The sequence below is a fragment of the Takifugu rubripes genome, chromosome 10 (assembly GCF_901000725.2).
Source record: "Takifugu rubripes chromosome 10, fTakRub1.2, whole genome shotgun sequence".
In the NCBI taxonomy this organism is placed as follows: Eukaryota; Metazoa; Chordata; class Actinopteri; order Tetraodontiformes; family Tetraodontidae; genus Takifugu; species Takifugu rubripes.
In genome coordinates, this window is record NC_042294.1 from 644,445 (window position 1) to 660,157 (window position 15,713).

Below are 15,713 nucleotides of genomic sequence, written 5' to 3' on the forward strand. Positions count from 1 at the left end.
TTTATCTTAGATTGATTGCTCTTCCTTAGAATATAGAAAGCAGTTTGTTGTTAATAATATCTATTTGAATTAGTTATTGTTGCATATATCTTCAATCTTTTTATACGTTTGTAATGTGTATGCTTCAGTATGCTGTAATATCATATAGGAAGACTATATCAGATAAATTCATTAAGTTCTTACCCTAAAATTCCATTATTCCATTTTTTAATAATGAAACACAAAATATCACCAAAGACCACCTGTTAGTTTGGTCTGTGTCTTTGTAAATATTTCATAATTTTCTTATTCTCACAGATGTAAATATTTGGTCTGACATATAATATGGTTCCAGTTAACAGTCAGACTTTTGAATTCTGTGTCATGTAAACATTTTCACAGTTTGCTTTTAGCAACATTTGTCCATGTCTGAGCAAATGGATATTCCTCCTCTTTTCTCCCAAATAACCACAAGTAAAAAGACAATTAACTGGAGGGATTTTGTATAGTGCCAGTAGTGTAACCAATTAGTATAACCTCTGCACAGGAATCCATTCTGTTTCTATTACTCTGAGTTTACCTCAGTGCAAACAGTGGAACAGCATCAAGCTGCTCTGGCTGATTGACACAAACGTTTTTGTTTGTGTTTTTTGTTAGCGCTCATTAGAGTTGTTCCCCCTCTGCTGGACAGTAACGGTACTACTGTCATCCCTCATCTCATCACAAATCCTCTCATTAAAATTGATCTTTTACTTCTGCAATCCATGTATGACAATCATAAATCGTCATCAACATTAAAAATGTAAGATAAATTTAATAATACTAAATGTTACTGCATAACAATATGTGTTAATTAATTCAGTTTATTGGACCACTTAGAAGGAGCAGTTGTACCACAACCCGAAAGCAGGCAGCACACAGTGGAAGGTGGTGTCCGAAAAACTTTTATTGAGGCAACAGGCAAACGAACGATCCACAAGAGGCATCGAGACCTCGGAAGAATCCAGCAAACAGTCTACGGGGGAAACTCACCATGATAGTCCAATCACAGTAAGCAAAATCACAAAAGGCAAAATCACAAAGAGTCGGGGTTTTGCGTAAGGGACAAAACATTACAACACTGGCAAACAGGAGTACAGGCTTTAAATAGGGGACTAGATTACTGATAGGCCACAGGTGTGTCTGCCTGCAGCTCCAGCAGGGGAGAAGCTCCAGCACACCCCCTGCATGAAGAAAACCATAACCAACCTCCCAGAACACAACATTACACCCCCCCCCCCCCTTCTCAACGGGCACCTCCGGGCGCCCTTCTAGGCTTGTCTGGATGAGCATGGTAGATGTCTTGGAGGAGGCTGTTGTCTAGGATGAACCGGTGGGGTACCCAAGACCAAAACCCTCCCAATCGACCAGGTACTGGAAACCCCGACCCGTCGGTGAACGTCCAGGATGCTCCAAACTGTATAGGCTGGCCCCCCATCCACAATGCGGGGGGGGGGGGTGGCACGGACGGTGGAACCAGATCTGCCTCCGCGACTGGCTTTACCTTGGAGACATGGAAGGTGGGGTGTATCTTAAACGCTGGGGGAAGCTTCAAACGGACAGCTGCGGGGTTAACCGTCTGTTCTACCTTGAAGGGTCCCACGAAGCGAGGAGCTAGCTTCCGCGACTCGACTTGGAGCGGGAGGTCCCTGGTGGACAGCCAAACCTTCTGACCTGGCCGATAGACAGGAGCGGCAGTCGGGTGCCAATTTGCTTGTTGCTGCGTGCGGCGAGAGTGCGCATTGTGGGCGTACTCCACCCACGGCAGGTAAGTGCTCCAGGTGGCCAGGTTCTGAGCCACCACACATCTCAGGGCGTCCTCCAAGCTCTGGTTAGTCCTCTCAGCCTGTCCGTTGGCTTGTGGGTGGTAACCCGATGTAAGGCTGATCGAAGCTCCTAGCGCAGAACAGAAAGCCCTTGATACTTGTGAACAGAACTGTGGGTCACGGTCGGACACTATGTCCTTGGGAATCCTGTGGAACCGGAAAATGTGTCGCACCAATAGGTCTCCGGTCTCTGCTGCTGATGGGAATTTGGGTAGAGAAACTAAATGGACAGCCTTGGAGAAACGGTCGACCACAGTGAGGACGACCTTCGGAAGGGGGAAGAGCAGTAATGAAATGCACCGCGATGTGTGACCACGGCTGCCGAGGAATTCCCAGGGGCTGGAGGAGCCCTGCCGGTGGTTGGTGGGATGCCTTCCCCCTAGCACACACAGGGCAGGCCGCAATATATTCCTTGGTGTCGCGGGTCATGGAGGGCCACCAGAAACGCTACTGAAGGAACTCTAACGAACGGCAGACTCCCGGGTGGCAGGTCAGTCTCGAGGCATGGGCCCAGTGCAGGACCTCCGAACGTACTGCCTCCGGGACGAACAGCTTTGTTTGGTGGGCCTCCACCTGGGTCCAGAGCTGATTGCAGGGCCGCGCGGACTCTCTCCTCCACCTTCCAGGATGCGGCCCCAAGGATGCAGGAGAGGGGTAATATGGGGTCTGGGTCTGTCCTCACTGGGTTGGAGGCCACTGGCGGGACAGGGCGTCAGGCTTCTGGTTCCGCGAGCCAGGGCGGAACGCACCTGTGGCCTATCAGTGAACCTCTTGGCGTTTCGGAGATATGGGAGGTTCTTATGGTCTGTCCAAATGACAAAAGGTTGAGCAGCGCCCTCCAGCCAGTGTCTCCACTCCTGTAGCGCCAGGACCACGGCCAGAAGCTCCTTGTTTCCCACGTCGTAATTCCGCTCCGCGGGAGAGCCGATGGCTGAAGAAGGCGCACGGATGGAGTTTCTGGTCCTCCCCGCTCCTTTGTGACAGGACGGCACCAACTCCCACGTCAGAGGCGTCCACCTCTACCATGAAATGCCAACTGGGGTCGGGGTGAGCAAGGACGGGTGACGACGAGAACAGGCCTTTCAGCTTGTTGAAGGCAGCTTCGGCCTCAGGAGACCATTGGAAGCTTTGTAATGTGGAGGTGAGTATGGTGAGCAGGGCAGCCACCTTGCTATAGTCACGGATGAATCGACGGTAGAAGTTGGCAAAGCCCAGGAACTGTTGTAGTTGTCTAAGGGAGGAGGGAGTTAGCCACTCCATCACTGCCTTCACCGGGTCCCCACGCCACCACGAACCCCAGGAAGGAAACGGGGTGTTGAAAGCTGTTTTCCACTCGTCTCCTTCACGAATCTGCACCAAATGGTACGCATTGCGAAGACCAGCTTGGAAAAGATCTGGGCCCGGTGGAGAGGGGCAAACGCTACGTCGAGGAGGGGCAGTGGATACTTGTTTCTAACAGTGATTTCATTCAACGCCCGATAATCGATACAGGGGCGCAACGTGCCATCCTTTTGGATGAAGAAAAACCCGGCCCCAACTGGAGAGGAGGAGGGCCGAATCAGTCCGGATGCAGGGGACTCCCCAATATAGCTCTCCATCGCCTCACGCTCCGCCCGAGGGAGGTTGTACAGGTAGCTTGACGGTAAGGCGGCTCCGGGAAGGAGCAGTCATATGGACGATCGGGCGGAAGGGAAAGTGCACGCTGCTTGCTTAAGACCTCGCCCAGGCAATGATATTCCTTCAGAACCCGGGACAAGTCAGGGGTCTCCTGGGCGGGGAACGGGACCACTGAAGAGGGGGTGACCGCAGCACGAAGACAGCTGGTGTGGCAGGCAACACTCCAGTTCACCAGCCTCCCGGCCGACCAGTAGATTGTGTCAAGCTAGCCAGATCCAGACTGATAAAGTTGTCATCAGCACCCGAGTCCACCAGGAAGGCCACAGAAACAGACTCCTGACCCCCAAAAGAGCGTGCCCGATAGAGTTAGGTGGGCCGGAGGATCCGCTCGCGTACACTCCTGCCGGTGTTGACGAGCTTAATCTTTTGGCCGCACCACGCAGTCAGCGAGGAAATGGCTCATGTGGCCACATTAAGGCACAGACCTGCCGTGCACCGGTGTTGACGTTCTGACAGGGGTAGATGAGTTCGGCCCAACTGCATCGGTTCGCTGGAAGGGACCTCAGGGACTGGAACAGAAACAGCAGCTGATGAGTCCACGGGGGCTTCCCTCTTCCTGAAAACGCCCCCCTAGTTTCTCACCGCCCGCTCGCTTGTCCTCTGCTGACACCTCTCCCGGAGTCGATTGTCCAAGCAAGTAGACAGGCCGATGAGCGCCTCCAAGTTCCCGGGCTCCTCCCTCGCGGCTAACTCATCCTTCAGGTCGTCGGAGAGCCCCTGCGTGAAGACTCCACGAAGCGCCGTGTCATTCCACCCACTCCTGGCAGCGAGGATGTGGAAACGGAGTGGAGTAGTCTGCGACTGAACTGGCACCCTGGCGCAGGGAGAGGATCTGGGAGGCCGCCTCACTGCTTTGGACAGGGTGGTCGAACACCCGTTTTAATTCTGCCATGAAGGCTGGAAAACTGGAGGAAACGGGCATCTGGTTCTCCAGAACAGCTGTGGCCCATAGTGCCGCTCTCCTGGAGAGAAGATTTATGACAAAGGTGCTCTTTGCCCTGTCGCTGGGGTAGGTGAGAGGCTGGAGATCAAAAACTAGGGAGCACTGGAGCAAAAAGCTGGCGCAGGAACCCGCCTCACCAGAATACCGCTCCGGGATGGGGACATGGGGTTCCCAAGCAGGTTCGTCACACTGGCATTTAGGGTCTGAAGCGAGGTCCAGATGTCTGTAAGAAGCTGGTCATGATGGCCCAGCAACCTTCCCTGAGCCTCCAATGTACAGCGCACTGTGTCCTGATCCCCCAGGTCCATCCTGGTTGGAATGTAATGTTAGGAGCAGTTGTACCAGGACCCGAAGGTGGGCAGCACACAGTGGAGGGTGGTGTCCGAAAAACTTTTATTGGAGGCAACAGGCAAACGAACGATCCACAAGAGGCATCGAGACCTCGGAAAATCCAGCAAACAGTCCACGGGGGAAACTCACCACGATAGTCCAATCACAAAAGGCAAAATCACAAAAGGCAAAATCACAAAGAGTCAGGGTTTCGCGTAAGGGACAAAACATTCCAACACTGGCAAACAGGAGTACAGGCTTTAAATAGGGGACTAGATTGTTGATAGGCCACAGGTGCGTCTGCCTGCAGCTCCAGCTGCGGCAGGGGAGAAGCTCCATCACGCCCCCTGCAGGAAGAAAACCGCAACCAACCTCCCAGAACCCTACAATAATATTTAGGATTTCAGGACAGCAATAAAATCCAAGATCAATATCAAAATATAATGGAATTATATATATATATAAAAATCAGAATTAAAATACTTTTATTTTAGCATTATGATCTATTTTTTTAAAGTCTTGGAAAGGTTTGTATATAATCCATACAATAAAAAAAAAATCCATCAAAATGTTTTAAAAAGAGCCATTCTTCTTTTCATTTAATTTATTTTTTATGCCTAAATATGCCATTATTGGTAGACCCCTGACTGCAGAGCTCCATCCCTACCATGAACAGGAGGTTAGGTCAACAGGATATGATTGGTTGCTGGGGTAACCTCATAGCTGCTGTCACATGCTGCGTGGTGTGATTTACAGGCATGGAGTGGCATGGGCAGGCCAATCTTTGCCCGTCCACATAAGCTAGTCTGCTGCAGCAGAGGAAATAGACTAGAATAAGACCTCCATTCAGCCGCGTGAATGTAGCAGCTATTTAGAGGCACCTGCAGCAAAGGAAGAGATAAGATGTGTGAAGCATCTTTAAATGGTTCTTGTGGCTGTATTTTAAGGTTTTTTTTAGTACGTTTGTCATCAGATACTGAAGCACATCCCATCTGATAGTGAAACAAAGCTTCTCCATTTATTTGAAAACCTCTAAGATTTGACTTCTGTGATCTCTAGAAGAGACAGTTGACTTTATACATTTAAAAGAAAATGCACAGCTTTTCTTAAGCCCTTGAAATGTTTTGTCCGAATTTCTTAAAACTGACCAAAAGATGACTGGCATATCTCTGTTCATATATCTGATTTTCTTCTTACACAGCTGTATCTGCAGCTTTGATACATATCTGACATTTGAATTTGGGTTTAAACTATCTAAGGAAATTAGGTTGGGTTAGGACTTGGTTTTTATAAATGAATAGCCAAAGCAGTAAGTCCTTCATAAGTTACAGTTAGTAGAACACACTTGGTTCCACTTGGAACACACTCAATGGGACAACAATAAGTCTCCTCAAACCACCGGCAGATGTTGTCTTTTAAAGAATGCTCAGCGATACTCCAAGAACAAATCGAGAAGCCTTTGACCTGTTCTCCATTCTTGGTTATCATTTCAAGCATTATTTGTTGTTTTCACAATTACAAGCCTTTTCTGCTGAATGCTTTGAAGTGTGGACGCATTAAGGAAACAGTAGGAACTGGTTGCTAATGAGGAAACCTTTCACACTGAAGTTAGCTGTGTGATGCGAACAAGGCCTGTTACTCTGATCCTGTGGTGCCAGAACAAGACCTAGTGTGAAACCATCAAACGCCATGAGAGCTTTGTATAGGTTGATGTGCATGAGCCTCCGACAGCTGCATGAAAGAGTTTACTGTCCCAGCATTCTTGTGATTGGCTGAGAATAGGATATACAGCATAGTTTTTTTTTTAATTACTTTGAAACCATTAAATTCTCTCTGTAAGACATTTAGACCCCCCAAAAATAAAATGAAAACTGCTTGATTGTTGACTTTTTATAGCCTAGCCATGCATCATAGCTAGTATAACAGCAGAGCTCTCACATCTTAATGCCACAAATGTCGGTTTTATCTACTGACCGATCTGCTTTTTCCAGTGGTTGTGATCAAAACCATTGCATTTCAACATTTGTTATGGAATTGCTTGTGTTACAGACTAAATATGGTATTGTAAAAAATATCTGCCTGCTTGCACAGTACCTTAACTATCTCCATGCACAAACCCTAAAACTAGTATTTTAGGTGCCATAATGCTGTCAACATCTATCCAGGACTTTATGTGAATTTATGTAGTGAGGAGAATGCGAAAAGGATTTGGACACTAAAGTTAGGTGAATTCCAGTCCTGCTTCTGACACACGTGCCACTCTCTTTATCATAGTTAATATATGGAAAATAATCCAAGTGCAAGTTCCAGTTCATCGTTCTGTTTCCTTAGTACCGTACTACTTTATTTTCAGATTTTCTAATAAATTATGTATCATTTTATAACTTCAGATTGCATGTGTGAATCCTGTTAAAAATAACAGGACAAGCAGATGTGGGTGATTAAATATTAGATCTCTTCTGTCAAGATGTTAACAAATGAATAGGCCATCGCTTTGATTTATTTCTTTTATTGAGGCCTGGCTGCAGGAGGAGAAGTACGGAAGCTTAAATGAATATGTTTCTCCAAATCATCTTGTCATAATGCTCATGGCACAGGTGGAAGAGAGAGTGGCACCAATCTATTATTAATCAATCCTGCTGGTTTACATTCTTTGTAGATCGGTAGGAGGTTTCTGTCTGAGTTCTCTTTTTGTTTGACTTGTTCAGGACACTAAAAATGACATCGATACGGTCAGTTGAATTAGATTCGGTTAGGCAACCCAGTCCTACCCGTGCTTCAGTCAAGCCGGGTTTTCTGTCTGATGAGATAGATGCAAATTTTCACCCGGTTTCCTTGGTGAAGCAGATTTCCATTTAATAGGATAGAAAACCTGGCCTGACTATGGGAGTGGATTCCTACCCCTGGTTTAGATAAATCAACAGACTCACAGTTTCAATCACACTCTCAATCTGTTTCTGACTTCTGCTATTAAAGTTGAACACATGTTAGTGTTCCCTCACAACCTGCTCCTGTCAGATCCATGTTCAAATTTATAATTCTGGGTTTTTCCTAGGACAGAAAGCAGTTCTATTACAGCAGATGTCAGGCAGATAATACCCCAGCTCAGTTTAAGGAATTGATCCCTGTGTTTACCCCTGGACCGCCCTGTACTTGTAGAGAGGGCAGTAGTTATCATCTCAGCCAGGCTGAGTTGTCTCTCATGCTGTAGGTGCAGCAGCCTAACTGGATACCCCCTTGATACAGTTGCTCCCTGAGAAAGAAGATAACAAATTGATCCAGGGTATAATTTGCAGATCCAGACCCTTGACTCAAGCTTCTTACCTTAACTCCAACAGAGAGCCCAGACATCCTAAGAGGAAAACTCATTTTGGACACTTGGATCCATGATCTTGTTCCTTTGGTCACTACCCAACTCATTACCATAGGTCAGGGTCAGAACAAAGATCTACTGATAAATCAAGAGCTTTGGCTTTCAACTTAGCTCATTTTTTCCCACAACAGATCAATGAAAAGTCTGCATCATTGCTGATGCTACACTGATCCGTCTGTCGATGTCCTGCTCCAATGTTTCCTCACTCATGACCTCAAGACTCATAAACTCTTCCACTTGGGGCAGCTTATATCCTCTAACATATGTGTCAAACTCAAGGCCTGCGGGCCACTTCCAGCCCAGTGTACAATTATATCTGGTTTGTGAGATCATTTTATATAGCTGTGGTATTATTGTTATTAATGGCCCGGCGATATGAAGTGCTGATAACACACAAACTAAAGATCCCATAATGCAGTACTGAAGCTGCCTCGCTAAATACTAGTCTACCTGGGAACAGCTCCGTGTCATGTCCAGCTTCTGTTGCTGTATACCACTACATTGTAGTTATTTTGAAGCTTGCCCCTCACAGTGACGAAGAGAAATGTTGCTTTTGAAAACAACCTTTCAAAACTGATGGGAGGCTGAATATACTGTATGTTCAGACATGGGCGGTAAACCTGTGGCTAATGTAGCCGTAGTTAAGGAATTTAATCTAAGATGGCACTACATGACAAAATATCAGGAGAACCTGAAAGATCTAAATGCAGAACAAAATAAACAGAAAGTCCAATTGTTAAAGGAGAATCTGATTTTTCACCAGAGCAAATTCACAAAGTGAAGTTATGATGAAAGCAAGTTTTATTGAGGCAGAGGAGAGAGCCAAATCAGCCCGGCTATTTTCCGAGGGAGAGTTCTGAAGAGCTGCATGATGAAGGTGTGCAAAGTCTTGTGTCCAGACAAAAGCAGATGTTGGCCAATGTAAGCCAGAGAAATAAGGTTCCGATCGGGTTTGTAAGGTGTCCACTAATTTAAGAACACAGCTGAGTGAAAGACAGGAGATACTTTTATGGAGAGCAAAATCGTCTATTATTAAAAGTTAAACTTTATTTATTCTGGAACAATATGCCTGTCTCTTTATTTATAGTTATGTTAAAAAAACATTTAGTTTTTGTGTGTTCAATAGGTCTTTATCTTGTTTGGCCCGCCACCTAAAGTGTGCCTTGAGTTTTGCACACCCTCCCATGCAATTGATTTAGATGCCCCTGCTCTATAATCTAACCTTCCTGTTCTCTAAAAAAAAAAAAAAATCATAAATGGGGTGGTTACTGTCAGGAACCAGATAAGAACCCAAATGCGACACACGAGTCTGGCTGAACACCGCTTTATTGTCAGACACAGACAACAGACAGGATTCTCCGGGGAGCGAGCAGAACAGAATAGTCGGGGACAGGCAAGGTCGAGATCAGGCAGAAGGCAGACAGAGTTTACAGGGGAGCAGGCTAAACAGAATGGTCAGGAACAGGCAAGGTCAGAACCAGGCAGGCAGGCAGGCAAACAGGAATACACTGGAAAGTCATTGGGAACGAATACCAATCTGGCAGAGAGCAAGTGTGCCTCCGGGGTTTAAGAAGAGTGCTCATTAGAGTCCTGATGCACAACAGGTGTGCGGGGTGAGGCGGCTCACGGGCATGATTGCCCGCAGCTGTGACAGGTTACACAGTTACTGGACCACCTGTAGAAACACAGTCTGTTTAAAGACTTTCAGTCAGGTTAAAACAGCCCAGAAGCAGCACTTGTTATTGTCACCAGTGGTCTTCTCTGAGCTTCAGACAATGGATTTGTTTCTCAGCTGGACCTTTGTCATTAGTCAAGGAGTTCAACAAGGTATTGTATTTGTACAAGGTAATGTTCACCTTGTACTTGCTTCCCTTAGGAAATATTGTTTGGCAGCAGGGTGTATTTTTCACAAATATTCAGTGTACGTTTCACTGCTATGCTGATGACACACAGTTTTGCCTATGTGTGAATCCAGACGAAACAGATGTTTAAAAATAAAGGTGAATTGAATTCAAATTTGGATCTATTGTGTTGCCTGGACATAGATTTTTCAATTTAACCTTTTATTTATTGATGAAGGATTCACTGAGATGTAGCAATTTCCTTTCCAAGTAAGCTGGAGCCAAATATTGGCTATAAAATTATAGGTCAAAATACATGACATTGACAAATAGAGTGCCACCATTAATATGTGATTGTATTCTGATCTGTTTGCAATGATTTGTTGTTTTATAAACTAAAATTAAGGGTTATCCAAAAGTAATAATAATAATCCATTGTTCTGTTTTTCTTTAATTTCTAATGGAATTTGTTTATATCTTATTGCAATTATATATTGGTCTTAGACTTGCAATATTGTTCAGACTAAATGTTAATAAACTGTTTATTTCCATTAGTCTTACCAGCCCAACTCTAAACACAGTAGTTTAAACAGAACAAGCCCAGGAGGAAAACTGCTAATGGTGGAAATAACACAGGGTAGTTGGGAATTGGAAATCAACAAAACATATTGTCAGTAATTAATTTTCCTCTCTTCGTCTTTGGTTCCATTTATTCATCCACGGTCTTGTTTTAGCAGGCAGGTAATCAGACAGCCACTGTGCTCACTCTATGTGCCATGCTGAACCTAAATATGATGTAGGAGACCTACCAGCTGGCCATCTGGGACCTTAAGGGCCTTGAAGTCCTTCTAAACTTGCTGGATACTAAAGAGAGATGTCACATATGTAACTGTGCCAAAGCTGCACCCAGAAGGCTAACAGGCAAAATCAGAGCAGCTCATGTCTGCCAGTGTGTGCTACTTTTTAACCCTGTTGCATTAAAGCTTTACTCTGGATTTGCATTTCTGTCTTCTGAACTCATTACAGGTGAAATCCTATTAGCAAAAATTGTCTTATTTATATAAAAAGTCATTGATTTCTATCATTCCATTGCGGACATGCAGGGTCTTAGGAGCCTTGTGAGAATTCTATACTCATTAGTGATGGACATCAAGACCTTTGCTGCTGAAACCATTGCTAATGTGGCCAGGGTCCAACGAGTGAGGAGAAACATCCTACAGCTGGGTGGTGTCCCAAAGTTGGTGAGTATAAAACACTCATTTCAAATCATTTCATTACAGCTGATGGGCTGTATGTTGTGACACACACTTGATCATCCATGTACATAAAGGCCTGCTAGTCATCGATCAATCATCTTTCAGGTACATTTTGAAAATGGCAGACTGGGAGTTGAAGTAAAACAGATTGAATGTCTCCTATATCCTCTGAAATGTGTTCATGTTTGTTGACAGAGATCTGTGATTAGCCCCTGTTCCTTGTATATTTTTCTCGGCCTCTAAATCGGATGTTCTCTTGTGGAAGACAGATTAATTTCACGCGATGTTATGAGACTACCTTTGAACTGGGCAGTGGGAAGAACAGCTTTGCCTGCTCTACCTCATTGGCCTGGAGCTGTGGAGTAGAGGCTTGAATGATGGCCAGAAACGGAGATAAAACCAAAAATAATCCATGATTTTTACAAGATAAATTTCTTTTAAATCATGCTTCTTCAGAGGGTTCATGCTTAAATATTTACAGGTCATTTGTGTGTTTACAGATGGGTTTTTATCTGTTCACTAACACATTTCTCACATCTTTTAATTTTAGGTGAAACTACTGGACTGTGACCTGAACACAATCAACTTAAATGCAGATGTAGAAAAGAGTGTGGAGGTCACTCGATGTGCAGCACTGGCTCTGTGGAGCTGTAGCAAGAGTACCAAGATCAAGGTGGCCATCAGTAAGGCCGGAGGCATCCCTCTGCTGGCACGCTTGCTCAAGTCTTACAATGAGAACATGCTTATTCCTGTAGTGGGGAACCTGCAGGAGTTTGCCACAGTGGTTAGTAGATGTGTAAAACCTGTTCAGAGTAGGTGAGCATGACAAATAGCTGTTCATGGAATATGGAATTTCTCTGGAATAAAGGGTGCTTACTGCAGTAAATGTTGTGTCCCTGCAGAAAAGTTGCAGGATTACTATTCAGACTGAGGGGATAATGGGAGATTTGGTGAAAAATCTCAGCAAGAACCATGATGAACTCCAAATGTACTGATGCAATCTTCAAGGTACCCATTTGCCACATTACAGTGATTCATAATCAGATTGATTACTGGCTCAAATTTAGCACTTTCAAAGTCATAACAAGCATTTTGGGCTTTTAACCTTGGCAATATTTGTTTTGTAGCGTGCTGATGAGAGAACGCAGGAGCTAGTGCTGAAGCACAGTGGTCTACAGCCACTGGTTTCACTGAGCAAGTCAGTCAACAAGGAGCTCCTGGCAGCTGCCTCTAGAGCCATCTGGAAATGTTCCATCAGTCCAAAGAATGTGGATAAGTACGCTTGTAGTTGAGGTCTCACCTTATTACCTCTCATTACTGCACAAACACAACACACCAGAAATAATGAAAACATACTGCAGCCATTCGTTACGAGATGTATAAATGTGTGTGATTAAGAATCAGATGTGCACGACATTGATACATGATTCATTATATTTCAGAACAGCACACTAATCAGCCTCTGTGTATAAGACGATGATAGTAATTTGGTGTTGTGGCCGTGACTTTTCTAAAAGGTGTTAGGACTGCAGTTCTGCAGCATCTCTGCTGAGAAGTTCTGCTCATTCTTGTTCCATCGTGTCTTACTTTTATGGCAGGGGGACTGTTGTCCATTTATTCAGGTCAAGTTTTCCATTCTATTGCCACATATCTCATCACTGTTTTTTTTCTGAGAGGAGGGGAGTCTAAATTGAAGTGATTCGGGGAACTGTATGAGGATTTTTCCTCTTGTAAAGCCTCAAATTATATTAAACATAACTTGCATAGTTTAGAAAGAATATAATTCACATACAGAGCTGTGATACATCAGTAACATTTAATAAGATTAAAATGCATTTTTAGAAGTCTTTCCAGAGATGAGAGGCAGTCCTTTTAATCATTTTACTGATAAGTGATATCAGGCTTTTTCTCTCTCTGCAGAGAATGAGTGAAGATATTTGTCTTCTGTTTTGGAAACCTGCGTGTGGTTCAAACTGTCGTTGACCTCTTAAAAGAAGCAACAGTAGCACTTGTGAGGAGCCTCCTTCACTTTGTCATAACTGACAGAATAACATCCTGTATTTAAAGACTAACATTTAGCAAAGCAAACTTCCAACATATCAGTCGGACTGTTTTATTAACGGCACAATTGTAATTACCGGTAAATTAAGAAGAAATGTTATATTGCCTGACATGTCAGTATTAGGTGATTTATTCATAATCTGTTCCTTAAACTTAACAATGTGTTGGAGAAGAATAACAAGAAGCTAAATACACTGGAACTTCAGTAAAGTTTGAGCTTAATACACATGCTGCCATTGCTACCCAGATAGATAACTGACAGTAATAATAGAAATTATGACGTCTTAAATTGCACAATATTTAGAGTACTTGATTCTAGCTGTCTCTCTTTGTGTCATGGTATCATTAAGTAGCTCATTTGAATGATTAAATTGACAAGCTGAAGCGTAAGTCTTGACCAATCCATTAATGTCAAACAGGAAAGGCTGATAATGGAAGCAGGGCACCAGTGGTGAGCACTCATTTCATAATCACTGGCTGAGAAGCATAGTGAAATGAAAATTGTTCTTTGCTCTGGTTCTACAGCAATAATGGCAGGGAGAGTGTGGAGGTTTTCCTTTTGGGAAGTACAGGGTCAAGCAAGACAAATTCCTGCCACAAACGGTGTGAACTTCTGTGACTGCTGATTTTGAGTATGATGCAACAGTTGGGTTTACAGTTTGCATTTTCAATACTCTGATCCCTCAAAACTGATTTATATGCAGACAAAATAGAGATGACACATAGGATGTCCCCGAAGAGTATTGACTTGTTGCCAGTCATGGACATACTGATTAGAGGTCATTTAAGTAATTATGACAGTGTTAAGGTTGGGTTTTTACAGGACCCGAAAGCAGGCAAGAACGCAGTGATTAAAGTCCAAAAATAGGTTTTATTTCACAAAATCAAACTGGCAGTCCTCTGGGACTGCAGGGAAGCACTCATCTGGTCTTCCAGGGCACACCAAGAGCTCCAGCATGGAGTCAACACAGGAGTTGGGTACTGCACGTTCACTAGTCCAGCAGGATGGCATGGAGACCTCAAACAAGCAGGGGACCACACCAAACACTCCAACACTGGTAGGCCAGCCCTCCTTAAATAGGTGGCCTGATGGAAATTGCCGACAGGTGCGCCTGCCTGCAGCGCCAGCTGTTGCCAATAATGACTCATCCACGCCCCCTGCAGGAAAAACCAAACACAACCCAGAACCCTGGACCCCAACAGACGGACTTCTACGTCAGCCTTGTTGGAGGACGCACACTTGGGGAATGTGTTAGACCTTATTTCTACCAGACACCTCCTTCACTCTGGTGCAGTTCTTAAGGTTCTCAGACACTGCTGGAGTTTTGGCCATCCATATTTATGACATGAAGCACATTTCATTTGTGAGCAATGTTCAAAGCGTATGTGTGACATATAGAATAACCTGTATTTGGCTCTGTTTGATTTGGAAAGTCAGTCTGGTTTCTTTTGGCTTGAGTGTGAAATACAAGCCCAAGTGTGAACTTATTAATTATATAACTTATTCAGTTATTATATTTATAGAACCCATGTATGAGGCACTATACACAGTCCACAGGTGTATGCAAATTAACCTCTGAATTTGGTATCTCTGGGCTTTTCCATGAGAGCAATTTAAGTGAGCATTAGTGTGAGTAGTTTTCATGTTTGGGGAGGAATAAGACTAAAGGCTGTGGTGAAAAGCAAATGCTGAACTCAACTGATACATGATGGAGAATGCAATATCTATCAGGCCCTCATTTTCCCCCACCGGTTTATGACTGTCTACATTTCCTTCACTCGCTACTTTTGTCTCTTCCTAACAGATTCATCGATCAGCACAATGGTGTTCACTTGGTGTGGTCTCTGCTGAAGAACCCTTGTCCAAATGTTCAGTCCAGCGCTGCATTGGCTCTTTGTCCATGCATTGAACATGCAAAGGTCCAGTAATGTGAAGCACGTTTTTGTGTCTCTGCAAAACGCACTTAATATAAAGTCTAAATCTGCATGTGCTTCCATAAGAAAAGGGTCCAACCACCAAAACAGAAGCTGGTTTAATAGAACATGCTTGTCTCCTAAACTCTCTCTGCAACCTACTTCTGCTTAGAGGTTCGCAGGGGCACAACTGTGAAGGCTTACATGCACCTCAGACTAATATGAAGCAGAGCAGCCTCCTTGGCACACAGGGATGGGGGACATGAAAAGCAGGCACAGATAAATACTGTGTAATATCCTGTGACACATTTTTTGGTTCTCCAGCAGCACCTTCACGAAATAAGGGAATGCTACATATAGTAAGGTTCAAGTTTGATTTGGTGAATAAAACTGCAAATACAAACTGAACAAAGGTACTCCACCTTGCTATTTGTCGAGCCCAACACACACATTGAAATTAGTTTTAGTATTCCG

At 44.3% G+C, this 15,713-nt stretch overlaps 1 protein-coding gene across 1 annotated transcript; it reads left to right on the plus strand.

Moving 5' to 3' along the window:
- The first annotated feature begins 9,866 nt into the window (after positions 1-9,866).
- LOC101071404 (armadillo repeat-containing protein 4-like) lies at positions 9,867-13,033 on the plus strand. The gene is made up of 5 exons (XM_029842690.1): positions 9,867-9,994; positions 11,112-11,249; positions 11,815-12,048; positions 12,167-12,272; positions 12,392-13,033. Exons 2-4 carry the CDS (start codon positions 11,151-11,153, stop codon positions 12,257-12,259), a joined length of 426 nt encoding a protein of 141 aa, XP_029698550.1. The 5' UTR covers positions 9,867-9,994; positions 11,112-11,150; the 3' UTR covers positions 12,260-12,272; positions 12,392-13,033.
- Positions 13,034-15,713: the final 2,680 nt, after the last annotated feature.